This window comes from Somniosus microcephalus, chromosome 8 (genome assembly GCF_052327205.1).
Source record: "Somniosus microcephalus isolate GS21.2 chromosome 8, FLI_Smic_1.0, whole genome shotgun sequence".
In the NCBI taxonomy this organism is placed as follows: Eukaryota; Metazoa; Chordata; class Chondrichthyes; order Squaliformes; family Somniosidae; genus Somniosus; species Somniosus microcephalus.
In genome coordinates, this window is record NC_140994.1 from 238,161,952 (window position 1) to 238,185,666 (window position 23,715).

General features: G+C 46.9%; 1 protein-coding gene across 1 annotated transcript in view; it reads right to left on the minus strand.

Annotated features, from left to right (window-relative positions):
• The window catches only part of LOC147114176 (platelet-derived growth factor receptor-like protein), a 30,314-nt gene extending 6,872 nt beyond the window's left edge, over positions 1-23,442 (minus strand). Inside the window, exons 1-5 of the mRNA XM_085995818.1 lie at positions 22,746-23,442; positions 17,299-17,602; positions 13,959-14,110; positions 10,115-10,408; positions 5,121-5,260 (exon numbers count right to left, since the gene is read on the minus strand). Coding sequence (XP_085851944.1) covers positions 5,121-5,260; positions 10,115-10,408; positions 13,959-14,110; positions 17,299-17,602; positions 22,746-22,803 — 948 coding nt within the window. The 5' untranslated portion in view covers positions 22,804-23,442. The remainder of the gene's footprint in view (positions 1-5,120; positions 5,261-10,114; positions 10,409-13,958; positions 14,111-17,298; positions 17,603-22,745) is intronic.
• Positions 23,443-23,715: the final 273 nt, after the last annotated feature.

Here is a 23,715-nt window from a genome sequence, read left to right on the forward strand (position 1 = left end):
GTAATCCTATTTTAAGGGGCCCTTGGAATTTTCAGCCTTTCACCACGTAAACCATGCCTGGTGGGAACACTGCTGATGAAACCTGACGTGAACAATGTCGGCTTACTTACTTTCAGCTGCAGGTCAATCAGGAAAGAAGAGATTTAATCAGACAGCATTTGTAGGCTGCAGGACTTTGTTGCTCAAGGCTTGGAGCAACTTGTTGAAGGCTTAGGCACAGCTGTGGAAGGTTGGAGCCTCACACACTTCTCCAGTGTGAGCTCCTGGGAAGCCCATCTCAGCACCCTAACTCAGCGCCTCCTCAACGGAGGCATCTGCCAGAAGCATGGGAGGCCTTTTGTTCCTTCCCTTCTTGGCATTAGAGGATCTCCAACAGCAGAGGAGGCTGCAGCAGATCCAGCAACAACAGCAGATCCAGCAACAACAGCAGATCCAGCAACAACAGCAGCACCAGCACGAGCAGGAGCGACAGGCTGTGGCTCAGCCACCTGAGGCAGCACAGGCCAGAAGGGGCCAGCGCAGGGAAGGCCGTCGGCGCAGGAGATACCCCCCAAACAGGGTTTACAGACACAGGGTGAGCTACCTCAACATGACTGAGCAGCAGTGCCAAAGGCGGCTCTGACTTTCGCGAGAGGTAGTAACTGACATCTGCGCAATGCTACAGCAAGACCTGGAGCCCAGAGCACCAGGTTGACACTCCTTACCAGTGGCCATCAAAGTCACCACCGCACTCAACTTTTATGCCTCAGGCTCCTCCCAGGGATCAGCAGCAGACATCAGCGGCATCTCCCAGGCGGCCGCACACACTTGCATCAAACAGGTAACCGATGGCCTCTTTGCCCTCGCACACAATCACATCCATTTCACCCAGGATCGCGCAAGTGTGAGGGCGCGAGCGCGTGGATTAGCTCAGCTGGCAGACTTTCCAAGGGTGCAGGGCGTCATTGACTGCACACGTGGCCCTTAGGGCACCCCATCGCAATCCAGGAGTTTTTGTCAACCGCAAGGGCTTTCACTCCCTTAACGTTCAGCTGGTGTGTGACCACAAGAAGGAGATTTTGCATGTTTGTGCCAAGTACCCTGGCAGCTGCCATCACTCCCTCATACTGCGCCAGTCTACTGTGCCTCCGCTATTCAGTCCGCCAAACGAACTTCAGGGATGGCTACTTGGAGACAAGGGATATTTGATTGTCAAGATGGCGGCCGAGACGGTCCAGTGTTGAGCAAGCTCTCTCTGCTTCGGGCGGCCAGCTCTCGCCGCTCGCTCCCGCAACCGGAGCGAAGTTTTCGGCGAGTCGGGCAGAGGCAGCACAGCGTGGTGAGCAGCAGCAGCAGCCACGACGACCCGCTAGAGCATGTCAGCCGGCAGCTCCTCAGCGGGAAGGCATTCCGACTGGGAGGAGGGGAGCTGAGCATAGCGGCCAGAGGCCGAACCGGAAGAGGGAGAAGCAGGCCCTGGGCCGTCGGACCGTGGAGCCGGCGACGGTGAGGAGGAGGCCGCGGTGACCGGAGCATTCACATCCCGACGATGTGTTCGGCGAGTCGGATGGAGGCAGCGCAGCGCAACGAGCAGCAGCAGCAGCCACGACGACCCGCTGCAGCACGTCGGCCACCAGCTCCATGGCGGGAGGCTCGCAGTCCGATTGGGAGGAGGGGAGCCGGGCCTCGCGGCCAGAGGTCGGATCATGAGCGGGAGAAGCAGGCCACCGCTTGGAGCCGGCAGCAGTGAGGAGGATGCCGCGGTGACGAGGAGGACGGAGCGGCTGAGGGGCATCGTGCTCCCACTGCCACGGGAAGCCACTGTATTGACTTTCTGAACACCGCGCTGTATGAATAGCTGATGTGTCCGTACGGGAAGTAACCATTCCATTGTAATTGTACTCGTACTGGTTACATATGGCAAATAAAATTGAATTGAATTGAATTGAATATCCCCTGCGGAGTTGGCTAATGACGCTGGTGAGGAGACAAGCCAACGAAGCTGAGGAGCGCTACAACTCCAGCCACATTTCCACCAGATGCATTATCGAGCAAGCCATCAGATTGCTAAAGATGCGCTTCAGATGCCTCGATAGATCAGGTGGAGCCCTACAGTACTTATCAGCCAGGGTCTCCAAAATCGTTGTGGAATGCTGTGTGCTTCACAACATGGCTTGCTGATTCCGCAGGACCAAGAGGCTCCTCACAGAGCCGCCTCGGATGAGGATGATGCTGAGGAGGAGGAGGAGGAGGAGGAGGAGGAGGACGACGGAAATGAGCATCCTGCAGAGGCCCGTCAACCAGCGGCACCAGTGCGCGAGAACATTGCTGGGCGGAATGCAAGGAACGCACTCATCCTGGCCAGATTTGTGTAGCCTGGTACCTCAAACACTGTAGCCTTGCTGCTTCTTAACTGACCATGGACAGTGGCCCATCCCTGCGCATTTCTACCTATTGGACCAGCTTGCTGACATCTGCAAGTAACCCTAAGGCCTCAATGTGAAATCCCCATTTGCCAAATGACAGATGCCACAACTCCAGCAGTTGCCACCAGATTTTTTATGTACAAGAAACTGATGGCATTAAAACTATATACAAGACTTTTCACCCAAGTGACTACCCTTGTGATTAGTGGTGCTTTATTTTTCTCTTACGCGTGCTCCTACGTAGTGGTACCCCTGTGGCTTCAGCAGATGTGGATGCCCCTTGCTCACTTTCCTGCTGCTCCTATCTTGACACCTTTGGTGGGCGTCCTCTGGGGTGGCGAGCCTGTGAGGGCTTGCCAGCAGTCTGCTGCTCCTGCGGCTGTGCAGGGGTTGAGACTCCTATCTCACTTGGGTGTGGACTCCGGCGGGGCTCTGACCGAGGGCTCTGAAGTGGCATGGAAGTGAGAGCACGTGGAGAGGAGCCCCCACTTCCTTGAGGTGTGCCAACAACCTCCCTCTCATGGGTCAGCTCCCCCTCAGTGCCTGCAAGTGGCTGGAGAGCACCTTGCTGCACATCAGGGGGGCCATGGGGACCTGTCTCTGCACTGGAAGTCCTGCTCAGAGGGACTTCCATGAAGGTCTGGTCTCAGTGCTCAATAGATGCCCATCGCTCCTCAAGAGATGTCATTCTATTCAGAGCACTCACCATGTTTTCGATACCCTGGCGACTAAGCTCCTCCATGGCCGTAGCCCTCCTCTCCTCGGCCGCAGCCCTTCTCTCCTCGGCTTCAGCCAGCATTGTCACGGAGGTAGCCATCCTTTCCGTGGTGATGCTTTCATGCGCCAATGACTCCAATAAGGCTCTGCTCATGCTCGCCATGGACTCCTCCATTCACTCCACACTCGCAGCGACCCTGGAGACAAAACCTGCCAGAGACTACGGCATCTGTGCATGGAGATCCATCACCTCCTCTCTTGCAGATGGACCCAGAGGTATAGGGTCGACATGCAGCGCAGCTGAGCTGGCAGAGGCCTGCGCCCTCCGACGAGGACTCTACACTGCTGTCCCTGTCTCCACAATCTGCTGATGCTCACTTGTGAGCTGTGATACACCAGGTGACAAGACTACTCTATCTCGCGAAGGCCCCACCGAGGTGTGAGTGTCTGCGCTGGTGCTGGGTGCGCTTACTTCTGCTGACGCTGCGCCCTCAGAGGCTGGAGCTTCCTCTGAGGCGTCTGGCTGCTCAGCCTCTTCCTCCTCTGCAGTGGGGACGGGGGCTTTGGATGGTCCTGTGGGGGAGTAAAGGAAAGAGTTAGAGATGTGATGCCAAGGTTACATGCACATTGGATTTTGCAGATGCTCATAAGGCCAAATGATGTAGCTACCGAATCGTGACATCGACTCATGCTATGTCAATGAGAGAGATGGAAAACTATTCTGTCACCAGCTTGCAGGTGTGCCCCTGTCTCTCCTTGCCCAGCTTCCGGAGCGACGTCAGCCCCGACAATCTCCATCACTGCTTCCTCCCAGGGGGTCAGGTGCGCGATTGAGGGTGGCCCTCCGCCAGTCCTGGCTCGCTCTCTGTTGTTGTGAGATCTCTTTTCCTGCAATGAGGGAGACAAGTGGAGTTTGTGTGAGAATGCAGGAGTGAGTGTAGAGATTACATAGCATAGATACTTAGAAGGAGACAAAGATGGTGTGAGGCTGCAAGACCAAGAGCCCTCCCTATGTGTTGTCAGTTGTGTTCCAAGCATCAGAGTGAGAGGCACTGTGAGGGCTGCATGGTGGAATAGTTATGTGAATGTGAGCATAGAGAGATAGGGAATGGGTAAGGGTGCATGGATGTGACTGTGAAGTGGGATGTGGAGGAAGAGATTGCTGAAGCTGAGTGCTGTTGGGGAAAGGCAATGGGGATCAGGTTGAGGGTGATGGAAACTTCATACTTACTTTTCCTGTACGGTGAAGGTCATGGAAGCGCTTCTGTCTCATATAGGGCATGCGGACGATGTGGCCCGTCCATCGGAGCTCATCGAGCGTGGTCAAAGCTTCGATGCTGGGGATGTTGGCCTGAGCGAGAACACTGACATTGGTGCGTCTATCCTGCCAATGGATTTGCAGGGTCTTGCGGAGGCAGCGTTGGTACCTTTCCAGTGCTTTGAGGTGCCTGCTGTACTTGGTCCATGTCTCTGAGGCATACAGGAGGGCGGGTATCACTACTGCTCTGTAGACCATGAGCTTGGTGCCGGGTTTGAGGTCCTGGTCTTCAAACACTCTCTTCCTCAGGCGACCGAAGGCTGCACCGGCACACTGAAGGCATCCTAATGTCCCAATGTCTTGATTTCCCACCCCCAATCCCGATCTCCCCCGCGCCCTCCTGATGTAACAACTGCCCCCTCCCAATCAGCCCACCTCTCTCAGTGGCCATCTCCCTCCCAATCGTCTTCCCCTTTAAGCACTTACCTGCAGGCCGCTGCCAGCAATACAGCGGCGCAGAATTCGAAGCCTTTTCCCCAACGAGCTGCCTGACACCCAACAGATGTCCACAGCTCACTGGTCTCATTTAAATGAGGCCCGAGGCCGAATACTGGGTGTGCCTCAGGCCTACCCGATCGGGCGCAGTGATCATTCCCTGCACCCAGTTCACGCCAGCAGTCCGGCGCAAAAAGAATTTCTAGGCCAACATCTTTCAGAACTCTTGGAGGGATACGGCTTACCTTCTGGCCAGGGAACTTCCAAGTGAAGTCCACCTCTATGTCAGTTTCTCCAAGAGCCGTACATGTTAAATTAAAGTTTACACCCACATGTACAGAGCTAGATGAGGCTTTGATTGTAGCTGATGGAGGTGCGGATGGATCTGCGAGAGAAAAAATGCATAGTTTACTTTCAAAAGTTGCCTACATTTCATACCTCTTTATGAATCATCTTTTGTTTCTCTTAAGTTAATACTTTATAGGTAATAAGGAAACACCTAAATAACACTGAAATCAATGAAAACCAATAAAGAATGTACAGAGTTGCTCCTGAGGAAGAAGGGTTTGCTAGGTGATCAGGGTTACTTTGGCTGGACTGGGTATTAAGGATACAAGTGTGTGGACCTAAGAACTACTTGCTGAAGTAAGTGTTCCAGTCTCTGAGGGGTATACATTGGCTCCCAGTTAAGCAGTGCCTCGATTTCAAAATTCTCATCCTTGTTTTCAAATCCCTCCATGGCCTCGCCCCTTCCTATCTCTGTAATCTCCTTCAGCCCCACAACGCCGCCCCCCCCCGCCGTCCCCCACGATATCTGCGCTCCTCTAATTCTGCCCTCTTGAGCATTTCTGATTATAATCGCTCAACCATTGGTGGCCGTGCCTTCTGTTGCCTAGGCCCTAGGCTCTGGAATTCCCTGCCTAAACCTCTCTCCTCCTTTAAGACACTCCTTAAAACCTACCTCTTTGACCAAGCTTTTGGCCACCTGTCCTAATTTCTCCTTATGTGGCTCGGTGTCAAATTTTTGGTCTTTTATTACTCCTGTGCAGCGCCTTGGGACATTTTACTACGTTGAAGGCGCTATATAAATACACAATACAATAGCAAAATACTGCAGATGTTGGAAATCCAAAATAACAACAGAAAATGCTGGAAAAACTCAGCAGGTCAGGCAACATCTGTGGAGAGAAATTTGAGTTGACGTTTTGGGTCGAACCCTTCTTCAAAACTGGAAAGAAAAGAAAATAGATCGAAGGCAGGGCTGCGATCGGACAAAAGAAGTGAAAGAAACAAAAGAAGTAAAAGAGCTAGACGAGATGGTAATAGGCTGAGATTAGGTGTAAAGTGTGCTGGCAGGGCAAGAGATAGCTGCCAGGTGTGAGAGAGAAACAAAAGGAAGGGGGGGGGGGGAAGGAGTGGAAAAATTACAAGAAAAAATGTGTAATAGGGGCCGAGGTTGTTGTTGTTGTTGTTGTTGTCGTATAAAAGAAACAGCTAGGGGAGCCCCCACTAAGACTGAGGGGGCTATTTTGCCAGCCCTGGGGAGGCGGGTATGGAGGCAGGACTGCCGGGAAAATAGCAGAATTTAGGGACGGGTGCCCAACCCGAACCCAACCCGCCTCCATGCCATCTTCCTAGGAGGCGGGTAGCCGTCCTGCGTGGGGTCCCGTCTCCTTGGAGGCGGGAAGGGATTAAAGCCTATTAACTGCTTGTTAACAGGTAGCTAACAGGCAGAAAATAGGATTATCCCCTTTTTGCGCTCGCAAGTGCGAGCTCCCCGAAGTCTCCAAAACTGAGGACTGAGTCTGCGGGGGTCGGGGGGGTGCAAAAGTGTGGTGTGAAGGTAAGTGATGGGTGCAAGAGTGGAGAGGTGAGTATCAGGCTTCAGTCGGTTTGTATGCGGAGAGTCTTGGACCTCTGTGTTGCTGATGAGAGATGGCCATTGCATTCTCAGATGCAACAATCATCTCATTTCTGTAAAACAAAAAAGTTTGGTGAGGTCTTGAATGCAAGGCCTCATCAAACTACAAAGAACGTCACTGTTTGACAGCTTCACAGAGCTGTCAAACAATAACAATTCATCTGTCAAACATTTTTGACAGATGAAACGTCATACGTTGACGCTCTCTGTCACTGCTGGGTGGGCTTAACAAGGTCAATCAAGGGAGAATAGCGTGGGTTGGCCACAAATCGATGGAGGTGGGACATCGACCAGCCAAGCAGCATTCCCGCCTCCAACGCGCCCCCATTAATAAAATCACCCCTTTTAGTTCTTAAACTATGGTGAAATAACTTGTGGATGATGATTTCCTGCACTGACTGCTCACTTACAGGTAGTATCGCTTCTTTAATTAGCTATTTAATTATGCATTGTTTACAGTCTCTATTCTACCATTTCAGTCTGTGCATGTCAGGATATAATTGTATAATGAAACATGTATAGTATGCTTTGTGAGATGACAATCAATAATTGTTGTTTTTTTAAAAACGGATAGAAACATAGAAGATAGGAGCAGGAGTAGGCCATTCGGCCCCTCGAGCCTGCTCCGCCATTCAATGAGATCATGGCTGATCATCCAAACTCAGTACCCTGTCCCTGCCTTCTCCCCATATCCCTTGATCCCTTTAGCCTTAAGAAATATATCTAACTCCTTCTTGAATATATTTAATGAATTGGCCTCAAATGCGTTCTGTGGTAGAGAATTCCACAGGTTCACCACTCTCTGGGTGAAGAAATTCCTCCTCATCTCTGTCCTAAATGGCTTACCCCTTATCCTTAGACTGTGACCCCTGGTTCTGGACTCCCCCGCCATCGGGAACATCCTTCCTGCATCTAGTCTGTCGAGTCCTGTCAGAATTTTATGTTTCAATGAGATCCCCGCTCATTCTTCTAAACTTCAGTGAATATAAGCCCAATCGACCCAATCTCTCCTCATACGTCATTCCTGCCATCCCAGGTATCAGTCTGGTGAATCTTCGCTGCACTCCTTCCATGGCAAGAACATCCTTCCTCAGATAAGCCAACCAAAGGTGCACACAATACTCAAGGTGTGGTCTCACCAAGGCCCTGTACAACTGCAGCAAGACATCCTTCTTCCTGTACTCAAATCCTCTCGCTATGAAGGCCAACATACCATTTGCCTTCTTAACCACCTGCTGCACCTGCATGCTTACCTTCATTGACTGGTGCACAAGGACACCCAGGTCTCGTTGCACTTCCCCTTCTCCCAATCTATTGCCGTTCAGATAATAATCTGCCTTCCTGTTTTTGCCACCAAAGTGGATAACCTCGCATTTATCCACATTATACTGCATCTGCCATACATCTGCCCAATCACCCAACCTGTCCAAATCATACTGGAGTTTCTCGGCATCCTCCTCACAGCACACACGCCCACCCAGCTTTGTGTCGTCTGCAAACTTGGAGATATTACATCTAGTTCCCTCGTCTAGATCATTAATATATATTGTGAATAGCTGGGGTCCTAGCACCAATCCCTGCGGTACCCCACTAGTCACTGCCTGCCAATCGGAAAAAGAGCCAAATATTCCAACTCTTTGCTTCCTGTATGCCAGCCAGTTCTCTATCCAAGTCAGTACCTTGCCCCCAATCCCATGTGCTTTAACTTTACACGCTAATCTCTTATGCGGGACCTTATCGAAAGCCTTCTGAAAGTCCAAATACACCACATCCACTGGTTCTCCCTTATCTATTCTACCAGTTACATCCTCAAAAAATTCCAGTAGATTAGTCAAGCACAATTTACCTTTTGTAAATCCATGTTGGCTTTGTCCGATCCTGTCATTGTTTTCCAAGTGCTCTGCCAGTACATCTTTTATAATGGACTCTAGCATTTTCCCTACTACCGATGTCAGGCTTTTCTCTCTACCACCTTTTTTGAATAGTGGGGTAACATTAGCTACCCTCCAATCCATGGGAACAGTTCCAGAATCTATAGAATTTTGGAAGATGACCAGCAATGCATCTATTATTTCTAGGGCCACTTCCTTAAGTACCCTAGAATGTAGATTATCAGGCCCTGGGGATTTATCGGCCTTCAATCCCGTCAATTTCCTTAACACCATTTCCCTACAAATACTGATTTCATTCAGTTCCTCCCTCTCATTAGACCCTATGTTCCCCGATATCTCTGGGAGGTTATTTGTGTCCTCCTTTGTGAAGACAGAACCAAAGTTTGTATTTAATTGGTCTGCCATTTCTTTGTTCCCCATTATAAATTCCCCTGATTCTGACTGCAAGGGGCCTATGCTTGACTTCACCAATCTTTTTCTCTTCACATATCTATAGAAGTTTTTACAGTCAGTTTTTATGTTCCCTGAAAGCTTACTCTCATACTCTATTTTCCCCTCTTAATTAATCCCTTTGTCCTCCTTTGCTGAATCCTAAACTGCTCCCAATCTTCTGGATTACTGCTTTTTCTGGCCAATTTATATGTCCTCTCCTTGGATCTTATGCTATCCCTAATTTACCTTGTTCGCCACGGTTGTGTCACTTTTTTTGTTTTATTTTTATGCCAAACAGGGATGAACAAATTCTGTAGTTCATCCATGTGATCTTTAAATGTTTGCCATTGCCTATCCACCGTCAACCCTTTAAGTAACATTCCCCAATCCATCCTACCCAAATCGCGCCTCATACCATCGTAGTTTCCCTTATTTAAATTCAGGACCCTAGTCTCTGAGTCAAATACTTCACTCTCCATCTTAATGAAGAATTCTATCATATTATGATCGCTCCGACCCAAGGGGCCTCGCACAACAAGATTGCTAATTAATCCTTTCTCATTACATAACACCCAGTCTAAGATGGCCTGATCTCTAGTTGATTCCTCGACATATTGGTCCAGGAAACCATCCCGTATACACCCCAGGAATTCCTCCTCCACAGTATTGTTACTAATTTGGTTAGCCCAATCTATATGTAGATTAAAGTCACCCATGATAACTGCAGTGCCCTTATTGCACGCGTCTCTAATTTCCCATTTAATGCCATCCCCAACCTCGGCATTACTGTTTGGGGGTCTGTATACAACTCCCACTAATGTTTTCTGCCCCTTGGTATTTCTCAGCTCTACCCATACAGATTCCACATCATCAGAGCTAATATCCTTCCTTACTATTGTGTTAATCTCCTCTTTAACCAGCAATGCTACCCCACCTCCTTTTCCTTTTTGCCTGTCTTTCCTGAATATTGAATATTGATAATCTATATACTTACAATTGGTAAATATGAGGAGATATTTTGTGGAACTCTGCATTAGTCCCCGATAACTTGCCACACAGTATACTGTGCCAGCAAACAATGGCAGGGCCTTGTGGACAACAAAGCCTTTCTTCACATCAAATGTGATTAATTTCCCATCCACCGGAATCACCTCCGGTGGAAATTCCCGGTGCAGAGACACTTCAGCAAGAGGATTTGTCACTTGGCACGGTAACCTTGTGGGCCTGTCGGTGCGAAGCTGAATGGCTTTGTAGTAATCATTTGTTGGAACAAACAGTTCACGTGGATCTGTGGAGAGAAAAAAAAAATTAGCAGCTTTGTTGACTTGTAGCTGCACAGCCTCCCAACGTTTATACTCATTCAATGACTTATTTCCAATAGAAATCAGGATTTCTAATCAATTTTCTGATTTTAAGTTGGAAAACGTACTGAATTTCACTTAAATCAGCAACTTTTTGTTTGCATGCTGATCACAAACCAGCATCAATCATCACATCAATACCTCAAACATCAGAGAGGTTCTGGCAGTCATATCATTAACCTGTGCATTCAGCGAGCCTAACAGATCGGAGGAAAGATCTGGCTACACAGTACTATTACCCTGCGTACCGGAGGGAGAAGCTTTTATTTTTTAATTTGTTCTCAGGATGTGGGCAATGCTGGCAAGGTTGGCATTTATTGCCCATTCCTACTTGCCCTGAGAAAGTGGTGTTGGGCCTTTCACTTGAACCGCCACAGTCTTTTTGGTGATGCCACTCCCATATTGGTGTTAGGTAGGGAATTCCGGGATTTTGACCCAGCAATGATGAAGGAGAGGCGGCATGTCCAAGTCAGGATGGTGTGTGATTTGGAAGGGGACGTGCAGGCGATGATGTTCTCATGATTTTGCTGCTCGTCACAGGGCTGTAAGGTGCTGTCGAAGTAAACTCGTCGATAATCCCGTAGATAATACATACTGTACAATGGTACATACTGTAGCCATAGTATGCTGATAGTGGAGGGCTGGATACCGAGTTCAGTGCCTGGGGCATCAATCAAGCAGACTGCTTTGTCCTGGATGGCATTGAGTTTAATGAGTGTTCTTGTGGCTGCATGCTTTCGGGCGAGCAGTGAGTATGCCATCATACTCCTGACTTGAGCCTTGTAGTGGTGGAGAGACACTGAGGGGTAAAGAGGTAAGCCATTTATCATAGAGTACCCAGCCACTATCTTGCTGCTGTAGCCACGGTGTTCATATGGCTGGTCCAGTTAAGCTTTTGGTCAATGGTGTCCCCAGGATTTTACTGGTTGAGGGACTTTGTGATAGTGGTGCTGTTGAGTGTCAGGGGGAAGTGGGTGGGCCTTTTCTTGTTGGAGAATGTTACCTGTCATTTGTGGGCTTACGTGGGTTGTCCAACTATCAGAAGAGTTGTGAATGGAATCATTAGTATACAGCCCCACTCCTAACCATATAAAAGAGGGAAGGTCATTGATGAAGAAGTACAAGATGGTTGGCCCAAGGACACTGCCCTGAGAAAATCTGACAGAGATATCCTGGGGCTGCGATGATTAGTCTTTGATGACCACAATCATTTTCATGTGTCAGGTACGACTCCAGCTACTAGAGGGTTTTCCCACTGAACCCCATTGATCTCAGTTTTATGAGGGCTCCTTGATGCCATACTCAGTCAAATACTGCCTTGATATAGAAGGAAGCTACCCTTATTTCTCATCTTGCATTCAGCTCTTGGTTGGATCAAGGCTGCAATTAGGTCAGGAGCTGAGTGGTTCTGGCAAAACCTGAGCTGAGTGTTATTGGTGAGTAGGTGTCACTTTTATTTTTTATTTCTTCCATTGTTTTGCCGATGATTGGGAGGAGGCTGATAGGACGGTAATTGGCCAGGTTAGATTTGTCCTGCATTTTGTGGACAGGACATGCCTGGGTAATTTTCCATGTTGTCGGGTAGGTGCCAGTGTCATGGCTGCACTGGAATAGCTTGGATTGGGGTGGGCTCGTTCTGGTGCACAGATCTTCAGCACTAAAATCATAGAATGATACAGCACAGAATGAGGCCATTTGGTCTATCATGCCTGTTCTGGCTCTTTGAAAGAGCTGTCCAATTAGTCCCACTCCCCTGCCCTTGGCCCATAGCCCTGCAAACTGTTCCCCTTCAAGTATTGATCCAATTCCCTTTGAAAGTTATTATTGAATCTGCTTCCACCGCCCATTCATGCAGTGCATTCCAGATCATAATAAGTCACTGTGTAAAAAAATTCTCCTCATCTCGCCCCCGGTTCTTTTGCCAATTACCTTAAATCTGTGTCCTCTGGTTACCAAACCTTCTGCCACTGGAAACAGTTTCTCTTTATTAACTCTATCAAAATCCTTCATGATTTTGAACACCTCTATTAAATCTTCCCTTAACCTTCTCTGCTCTAAGGAGAACAACCCCAGCTTCTCTAGTCTCTCCACGTAACTGAGGTCCCTCATCCCTGGTACCAATCTAGTAAATCTCTTCTGCACCCTCTCCAAGATCTTGACATCCTTCCTAAAGTGTGGTGCCCAGAATTGGACACAATACTCCAGCTGGGCCCTAACCAGTAATTTATAAAGGTTCAGCATAACTTTTTTTTGTACTCTATGCCTCTGTTTATAGAGCCAGGATGTTATCAGGGCCTATAGCTTTTACTATGCCCAGTGCACTTGGCCTCCTCTTAACAGCATATGAAGTGAACCAAATTAGCTGGACACTGGCATCTACAGTGGTGGGGACCTCGTAAAAAGGCCGAGTTGGCACTTCAGGCTGAAGACATCGGTAACCACATTATTACCCTGCACCTCAAAATTGCCCAAGATATCAGACTGGGGATCTGGTAATAGCACAGTTGCCTTGCACATAGGAGGAAGGATATGGTACATCTCAACATTAGAACACTCCATATTGGAATGGAAATCTGACAATCAGGTCACCATTTATTTTTCAAGAAACAACTGGCCATTGGCTAGCAGGAAATCCTACAGATAAAGAGAATGACAGTAAATAGGTATCTTTGTTGAGGTTTACATTGCTAACTTCACCAGTGGCAGCAGTTTCAAGCTGGTATAACATAAATACGGCTTCACCACAGAGAGCATTCTGATGATCAGAAAGTTCTAACATCCAAATTATCAGGAGACACCCATTGCATGGGCATTAGTTGGATGTGCAAGACCTGCTGTGTTTATAATTCAAGCTGCTGAAGCATTATTTTTTTTATTTTTTCAGCATGTGGGCATTGCAGGCAAGGCCGGCATTTGTTGCCCATCCCTAGTAGCCCCAAGAATGTGGTGGTAGGATTCCTTCTTGCACTGACGCATGTAGCAGCTTGAGACAACTGAGTGGTTTGCTCGGCCAGTTCAGAGGGCTGTTAAGAGTCAGCCACGTTGGTGTGGGTCTGGAGTCAAATATAGGCCAGACCGGGTAAGGACGGCAGATTTCCTTCCCTAAAGGGCATTAGTGAACCAGATGGGTTTTTGTGACAATCCGACAGCTTCATGATCGCTTTTTACTGATGCTAACTTTTTATTTCCAGATATTTTAAAACTGATTTCAGATTTTCAGCTTGCCATGGCGGGATTTGAGCTCACGTTATACTGGATTATTAGTCCAGTCCTCTGGATTGCTAGTCCTGTAACAGAAACCACTATACTACCATACCCCAAATGAAATTAGGGAACCTTAAAGCACCAGCCTAAAATTCATTTTTGTTCAATTTAAACCATTCTTGCGCCTAAATGTTTAAAATCGAATTCCAACAGTCAGTCGGCCGACCTATTTCTGCGCCTGCTTTAAAACTAATGCCAGAATGTGGTCCCCACCAGTGATGAACACGTAGGTGCTGCCTGTTTTGGAGTCATCTTTTCTGCAGGTCTCGGTGTCACAGTCCAATGCCCAGCAGCTATATCCACCAGTATCAGCTCCTGTGCTGTTTGCTACTATCAGCTGGCTGAACCTTTCCTGATGGTTAATGCTGTAAAGTTAAAAAAAAAGCACCTTTAAAATATAATTCAAATGGCAAGTGTCAGGAATCAAAAATCACACATCTTACCCAAAACACCAATCAGAAATCTTCATAACACTTCCCTCTATTTAGAAATATTATTGAAAACATTTATAAACTCTTGCTGTGCTCCCAAAGAAGCTGAGCTAATAGAGCCAGTGAGTAACTGAGACACACAGACCAGGAAGGGTCCTACTTCAATCAGCCCCCGTCTCTGCACCTGATTAATATCTGTTACATCTCCAGCTTTTTCCAGTTCTGATGAAGGGTCCCAGACCTGAAACGTTAACTCTGTTTCTCTCTCCACGGATGCTGCCTGGCCTGCTGAGTGTTTCCAGCATTTTCTGTTGTTATTTCAGATTTCCAGCTTCCGCAGTATTTTGCTATTATCCTACTTCAATCCCCTGTCTGTGCTGCGCTGTCGGAAGTGCCGTCTTTCGGGTGAGACGTTAAACCAAGGCCCCCTGTCTGCTCTCTCAGGTGGACGTTAAAGCTCTCATGGCACTATTTCAAAGAAGAGCAAGGGAGGTTCTCCACCGGTGTCCTGGCCAATATCTATCCCTCGACTAACACCTAAAAACAGATTATCTGGTCATTGTCACATTGCTGTTTGTGGGAGCTTGCTGTGCGCTAAATTGGCAGCCGCATTTCCTACGTTACAACAGTGATTGCACTTCAAAAGTACTTCATTGGCTGTTAAGCGCTTTGCGACGTCCTGAGGTCATGAAAGGCGCTATATAAATGCAAGTCTTTCTAAGTTAGCTGGTCACAGCTGGGATGGTGCTATGGGTTATACTGGTAATACACTCTAATGCTCTGGGTTAGGGGAAGGAAAATATACTATGATTTCTACTCCAGAGTGCTATCCAATGACCCGTGCTGGAAGTGTATATTGGCTAAAGACAGGATCAGACTCAGCTATGAGGCCACCTGCAGTCAAAAAGGACTGTTTAGGTTCACACATAACTCACTTCTGGTGATGATATACCAGAGGGCACTCAACGCCCCAGGAATTAATACCTTCATATCTGAACTGAGTCCAAGGAACATCAAAAGTGTGTCTTACACAATTAAATACAGCTGTCAATCACAAATAGGCTTCAAAGGCACACGGACTGTCTAACAATACCTTCAGGAAAGGAGAAAATGCACAGAAAAGGGAGAATAAAGCTTCTGCAGTGTTTTTGCGGCAATAAGTCCTTCAGAACAATGATACAAAAAGTGCACATTATTACTGAGTATATAATAATAATTAATTCACATTGTAACACTTATGCACATAAATCTAAATCACCTCAAGATTGCATCTTCGTTCGTGTTCTGCTCAATCACCTGTCGTTCCACACAGATTAGCTGTTGCTTTAGAATGTTTGTGTGGGATGTACCACATAAACTTAAAGGATAATAAATAACATTGCTTCCTATTTGCTATAAGTCCATCTTGCTGTCCAAGTGAGTCGATTACACATGAAACATTACCCAACGTATCATTTGGATTAGATACAGTGTCCTGGAGTTTCCGCTCGGTTGCGCTGTTTTTTTCAGCCTAATTCACCCAATATCGCCGTAACCATCGCAAAAGATCATGGCATTTTAAGCACAAATTAGGTTCAGCTCAACTCGAGTTTCCGCAATCTTTTGCGCTAGTTTAAAAAGCATCGCGCTAGAAGCAGGCACGGCCCACAAAACTGGCTATGCCCCCAGGGTCAACTAATCACCATTGGGAGTTTCCGCTAATTGCGCTCGTTTGAAGGCCTTTGAGGAGGCTCTAAAAATTAAGCTGGTTCTTTTGGGCGCAAGGACACGATTGGGATGTTTTAAAAGCTTTCGAATATAATTTTTTAAAATTTACTAAGAAACTGACTACTGTACACCAACATAACTGGGAAATGGTTCTGTATATTTATTAAAAGTCATTTTCAGTCATTTTAAATCAGGTTACTCACAGGTGGTGGATTGACGCTGTGATTTAAAATGCTTATTTTTTTGTGATGATCCCATTTCCAGCTGTATTCATCAAACTGCACCAAGTTACCACTCTTAAATATATCAAAGAATTTTTTGTAAACAATTTTTTTTTTTTTAATTACGTTTTAAAACGCTGCCCGATCTCGCTGGTTCATGCCAGGTTTTGCGTTCGCCAATATGCTAATGAGTTTGAGCGGAAACTTGAGAAAAGATACACTTCAGAAAACGGGCACAATTTTAGGCGCATTTTGTGCCCGTTTCGCTGATTGCGCCCAAAGCAGAAAGTCTACCCCAGTGACTGTACATAAGATAATAACCCACTTGACCGGTACACAAGAGAGTGGCAATATAGAGGATACTTCAACAACAACAGCTTGTATTTATATAGCACCTTTAACATAGTAAAATGTCCCAAGGCGCTTCGAAGGAACGTGCTCAAACAAAATTTGACACTAAGCCATATAAGGAGATATTAGGACACGTGACCAAAAGCTTGGTCAAAGAGGTAGGTTTTTAATAAGCGTCTTAAAGGAGGAGAGAGAGGGAGAGAGGCGGAGAGGTTTAGGGAGGGAGTTCTCGAGTTTAGGGCAGAGGCAGCTGAAGGCACGTCCACCAATCAGGAAACGCTGTGTGTCATATCCCACTTTGGGATGTCCTCATAACAAATGACTGGCAACTACATGAAGAAATGATGGTTGTTCCCACAAATGTTATATAGTCCATGCTACACAGATCATTGTGTATTCTCTTCAGACAATTAAAATTAAAGCAACAAACGATGTACAGTACACAACATTTATGCAGGAATTAAAGAATTAAAGAATTATTTTGGTCATGTCAATGTGAAATTTGTTTTGAAGTGTTATGTTTGGTATAAACAAAAAAATAATCTTGCATGTCCTGTGCACAGCAAGTTCACATGATCATATCTAGCGTATCTTGCGTCTGATCTATTGGGGTCATTTTTTAAACTGGTTTTGTGGATCAGCTACACCTGGGACGCAAGTTGAAAATCTACCCCAGTGACTGCACGTGATGAAACTAAATGCTAGAAGAAAATATTTTTCTCCAAGAGTAGTGGACATTTAATAAGGAAATAGCCCTAATACATGATCCACAAATACTGCAAAAACATGTCTAGAGATTAACTGAACGCAGGGACAATAACATATTAGCAGATGCAAAAATACCTGAATCTACCATCGTTTGCCTCATCTAGATAATGGGGGTATGCCCAGCTGATGTGTCTCCCCTTGCAGCGGAGCACAAGCCTCTCTCCAGCAGGAACCACCAAAGTATCAGACGGTTTGCGGAACCTGCCTTGTTCCAGTAGCTGAGTCATTATGACGATCTTTGCAGGCTCCTTGACCTTCACCTTCTTCACTTTTGGTTTGCCTTTGGCCTTTTTGGTGGCGAGTTTAACTTTCTTCCCAACATTTTGCTTTTTACCTTTGGCAACATTTTTGATGACCTTTTCATCCTTCTGGCTTTCCACTAAAAGAAACAAAGTTGTTCCATCAACAATTTCAATGTTGGACCGAATAGTGACCAAAATACTTTTGCCCTGCTAAGAGTTCTGAAGAAAGGTCATTGACCTGAAACGTTAACTCTGTTTCTCTCTCCACAGATGCTGCCTGACCTGCTGAGCATTTCCAGCATTTTCTGTTTTTACTTTGACCTGGGAGCTTTTTGTAATCAAGAAATTTTTGCTGAATTCACAAGTGAAAAGGTCTGAAATTATAGACTCCAGGCTTTCCATTCTTATTCTTCAATCCAATCATTTACATAGAATGATATAGAAATTACAACATGGAAACAGGTACTGGCCGAACCAATATCGTTTGGTAAATATTTTCCACACAAGCAGTAGTCCTAATTTCATGTGCCCACCCTGTTCCCATATCCCTTTATCCCACTGTCCTTCAACAACTTATCTAACCTATTCTTAAATGTTGACTTGGTCTCTACTTCAATCATTAACTCCAACAGTTCATTCCACAACATCATAACCCTCGGTTAAAAAAAGGTTTCGCCTGCTGTCTCTCCTAAATCACTTACATTTCATTTTAGATCTATGCCCCACGTTTCATATCTGTGATCAAGGACATAAACATTCTCAAACTGCAAAAACTGTTTATGCATCAAAAATTCTATTATCAACCCAGACAATCAATCCAGGCCTTGCCCCTTCCTTTTCATTGCAATAAAAACTGAATGATGGACATTAAACTGGTGCATTTTCCAGTGAGGATGAGATGAATAGTGAGTATTATAATAGATAGGTAGACCTTCTAGTGTAATGCAAACTGAGTGGGTATTTAAGCCACACCCTTGTAGTTTATTGTGAACATTAAATTTCACTATTTCAGTGTAGCAGAAAGTGGATCGTGAGTGTTACAAGGAGCTGCACTTTCTAATACAATGCAAACTACATTGTGGGTATTATCATAAACAGGTTCTACTTCCCAATTTAGCACAAACTGTATCATTGCTCTTGATTGCTGTCCAGTAACATCCACTAGAATGTTGCATGTATAGACAGGATAGGATATGTCTGCAATGTTCACTGCAGTTGAATAGCCTGCCGTCACTCACTGTCTGAGCTCATGAGTAAATTGGACAAACATATGACAAGGATAGGAAAAGACCAACTGGTCCATCAAACTGGTCCCATCATGACATGGTGGAATCCACTTGCACCATCAACCCAACCAAGCAATGTAACAAGCAGGTTGAGGAAGCAGTTAAAAAAGCTTACGGGATCCTGGGCTTCATGAATAGAGGTACAGAGTACAAAAGCGTGGAAATTATGATGAACCTGAATAAAACACTGGTTCGGCCTCAACTGGAGTATTGTGTCCAATTCTGGGCACCGCACTTTAGGAAGGATGTGAAGGCCTTAGAGAGAGTACAGAAAAGATTTATGAGAATGATTCCAGGGATGAGGGACTTCAGTTACGTGGATAGACTGGAGAAGCTGGGGTTGTTCTCCTTAGAGCAGAGAAGATTGAGAGGAGATTTGATAGAGGTGTTCAAAATCATGAGGGGTCTAGACAGAGTAGATAGAGAGAAACTGTTCCCATTGGCAGAAGGGTCGGGAACCAGAGGACATAGATTTAAGGTGATTGGCAGAAGAACCAAAGGTGACTTGAGGTAAAACTTTTTTACTCAGCGAGTGGTTAGGATCTGGAATGCACTGCCTGAAAGGGTGGTGGAGACAGACTCAATCATGGCTTTCAAAAGGGAGTTGGATAAGCACCTGAAGGAAAAAAAATTGCAGGGCTACGGGGAAAGGGCGGGGGAGTGGGACTAGCTGAAGTGCTCTTGCAGAGAGCCGGCATGGGCTCGACGGGCCGAATGGCCTTCCTTCGTGCTGTAACAATTCTATGATTCTATGAAAAAACCTTAGGATAATGTAGGAAAACGTTCTGGGATATTCCTCTCTGATCCCCAAAGACAATCAAGAAGGCTTTAGTAGACCACAGTGACTGATATCACTAGTCCTAGTTAACCCTATAACCTTTTATAACTTGTAATGTCTTCCACTCACAGGAACCCTTCCAGTTCCCTTTTGGAGACCTGCAGCACATCCACACTCACCACACCTACTGGTAACCTATTCCAGTGGTTAAGAAAGAACAAAAGTGCTTCCCAGCATCTAACCTAACTCAATGCTTTTGCAGCTTACACTGATGCCCCCCTGATGCTACACTGCCACTCTAGCTCAAAAAACCTGTCCACCTCATCAGAATCGAAACTCTTCATTATTTTCAATAGCCCCAATTCCCTAAACCTATCCTGATAACTATGGGGCTTTAAAGTGGAATCAACTGAGTTGGCCTTCCTCCAAACCTTTTCCAGGACCTCACTATCCCCCGCCATGTGAGGGGACCAAAACCAGACACAGTATTCTTAATGTGGCCAAACCAAGACCTTGTACAAGGTAATTATTATACTTCTAGGAGGCGAAATTTGGTTGATTTTTGCCTCCCGTTAGCACCAAGAGGGCTTCACGGGGGCGTTAGCGCAGTGCAAATCAACTAGCGCCTGGGCACGGCGCCTCTAATGCCTCCTGTGAAATTCAGCGGGAGGTTAGTGGCTGCGCTGCGCCGCTGGCAATGACATCATCACCATGCGCAGCGCCCCGTTTGCGCCCCAGCTGTAATATTGGGTGGCGCCCCCTGACTTACTGCCGGACGCTATGTCCGCCGGGGTCTGGGGTGCTTACCTGCGACCCGGGCAGCGCTAGTTAAAGGGGAGGGCGGCCATTTTTGTTGCTGGCCGCCTGCCAGCACCTGCCCACGTTGCTGTCCCCGGCCCCCGTGAAGCCCCCACCCCCCCGGGGGGGTGCTGGCTGCTCTCCGTGGGCCCGGCCCTCCTCTTGAGTGCCGGGCTCGTTTGCCAGCACTCCCGATCTCTGGTGGCCCAGCTGGGCGCTGGGACGTGCTGCGCCAGGCCGCTCCCCTTTAATAAGGGGAGGAAAGCCTGCAGTACCGCAGCATGGCACTGCGGCACGTAGCGCGCGGTTTTGGCTCACAGCGCCCCAAGAGGGACGCGGGGCACTTCCAGTAGTGCCCCTCCTCCCTCTCGGGGCACTACCTGGGAAAATTAGCCCCTAGTTTGATATTTAATTGTCCCAGGTATACACACTAACACCCTATTCATTTTTGCAACAGCCTCATGGCACTGGTCATAGACCTGCATAGTTTCATGAACTATCACCTCTAGAGCCTTCTCCTTGAGCAGGCAATGCTGCATGTTGTATACATGTCTGGAACTTAGCACTGAAGTGAAAAGTGTTCGGCCACCCGTTATTTTCTTTGGGGAGAGAGTAAAGCCCATATGCGTGGAACTGAACTCCAGCAAGATTCAGTGGGGGTGAAATTGGGTGCCTTTGCGCCTCCCGGGGAGCGCTAACGGAGCACAAATGGCTTTGTGACTGGGCGCGGTGCTGACATCGACTCCTGCCACGCACGGTGGGAGTTTTGCGGCGGCGCCCCAGCGTAGCGCCCTGATCACCTTTGCCCGGAGATTGTGATGTCATCGCCGTGCGCATTGCCCCGGTAGTGCCCTGGACCTGAAATTGACTTTCACCCCCTGCAGCAGCGCTGGGCGAAAACACTGACAGCTGCAGGAGACGTGCATCAGGCGGCCGGCCGCTTCGGGGGCGATGATTAAAGGCGAGGTGGCCAAGGTAAGTGGAAAAAAAACTTACCTTTCTTGTTCCACTTTTTTTCACGGGTTCCTGCCCGCGATCTATCAGATCGACACTGCTTGAGTGCTGGGCTGATCGCACTAGATCGCGGCTGCCTTGGTGGTCCAGGTAGGTACTTTTTCTATTACAGAGCCTGCAGCGATGGCCCTTCCCTTTAAGGGAGGGAAGGAGCATTGCACGGCCCAGTGTGCAGCGCTGCTGATGTCTCTGCCCCGCCTGCTGCCGATTGCGCTCCAAGAAGGAATGGTGCGCTTGAGTTAACACTCCACTTCCTTCTTGGAGCGCAAAACCTGGCGCTAATTTTCCAAACTTTTATAATTTAGCGCCCCAAACAGGGCTATAATGAATTTCTCCCCCAGTGCCTTTAAGGGTGGAGGGTCGAATGTTGGAGAAACAAATCGTGAACCTGTTACAAACTACCCAAGACTGATTATGGATAAATGGGAGGATTGTTACCGCTCAAAAGATGTCAGAGCTTCAAGGGGCTGTCTGCCCTCCAGTGTGGTTTGGAAACATGCACGGCCTGTGTCTCTGCACCAAACAGGTTAATAAAAATCCACTGCACTGTGCAATAAACCGAGGCCCTGTCTGCCCTCTCAGGTGGAATTGAGCACAAAATCCAGGCTGACACTCCAGCGCAGTGCTGAGGGGGCGCTGCACTGAAGGAGGTGCCATCTTTCGGTTGAGACATTAAACCGAGGCCCCCTCTGCCCTCTCGGGTGGATGTAAAAAATCCCATGGCACTATTTCGGAGAACAGAAGAGGACTTCTCTTCATTGTCCTGACCAACATTTATCCCTCAACCAACATCACTAAAAAACAGATAATCTGGTCATTATCACATTGCTGTTTGTGGGAGCTTGCTGTGCGCAAATTGGCTGCCGCGTTTCCTACATTACAACTTCAAAAATACTTCAGTGGATGTAAAGTCTTTTGCCACGTCCCGAGGTCGTGAAATACGCTGTATAAATGCAAGTCTATCTGAATGTATTCCTACCACATTTCTCCGCAGATTATTTGAATGGAGACATTTTAAGTGGAAGGACGCTATATAAATGGAAAGTCTTTCTTGCCCTAACCCTAACAGTGTTATATCATCCCACCATCCACAGCGTCCAGTGTGACAATACCAGTGACCCTCCTCGAATCCCGGAGGCACTAGGACCTGAGAAATTCGAGTTCGGGTCGTTTCGATCCTCCCAGATCACTTATCTTTCGCATTGTATGTAATAATATATAATAATTAATACTTATAACCGCATAAAACATGGCTTCAAACTCCGAGTAGTTAATGATTCTATAAAAATCATAATCTGGCAATAGGAAGGGTGCAATAGCTAGCTGAACCATGGGGTAGCTGTGTGGAGTTCAGAAGGTATTTTCTCAAGTTTCTTGATTCCAGTTATTTACAATTTTACTTACCGAATTCTAGCAGAAAAACACTCAGACAAACCAGCACGAAAACCAACCCCGGCTTCATTGTAAAAGTTTATTTACAAAAAAGAAAAAATTCGGAAGTTTTGCAAAGAGTTTACAGCCAACGAGACAAGCACCGACCCAAACTGTGGAGCGAAATTCACACCAACACGCTCTTTCAGAAGTTTCGCAGCAAAGTATCGAGGTGCCAAAGAATGTGCTTTTCTTCAAACGGAATCAAGGAGTCAGCTATTTCTCGTTCAACAAAGTGCCCTCACAAGCGACTGAGATCCAACCCGACAGAGCCTGGCAGCTGAAAGAACAAACTCAATAGGATCCATTCAACTGCATGCAGCGTTCAATAAACATCCACATGGTTGTCATACTTCTCTTTCCGTCTATCCAGTGTAGTCGCAACCTTTCCTAAATCTGCCTTAACAGTAATCGAAAAGTCATTATGAGTCCAAGTTATAAATATGCACGGTTTAAAAATGAGCTGTTTTTCACGTGAAGCTTAAAGGGCCAAAAGAAACATGATTTTTTTTATGGCTGGAAGTTTGGTCTGTCCAGATTTCATCCTTAAAACCAACTTAAACACTGAGGCTTCTGTCCCGCATAAACTTTCGGTATATCTCCTTGGCAACATCATATCTGGCATATTGTGTAGAATTTTGCACACTTTACCTTCAAAAGGATGCTGCAACCGACAGCAATGAAAATGATTTTGCAACTTAGAAAAAGATTCCAACATGACATGATTTGCGTAAAGGCCCGGGTTGTAAATCTACACTTAGGCATGTAATAGTCCTGTCGTGTAAAATATTACAAGGAATGACTAACACTTGGCCTAACTGTAGATTTATAACCCGGTCCTTAGACAAATATATAACGCAGCAATAGCAACAGAAAATGCTGGAAAAACTCAGCAGGCCAGGCAACATCCGTGGAGAGAAAAACAGAGTCAACGTTTCGGGTC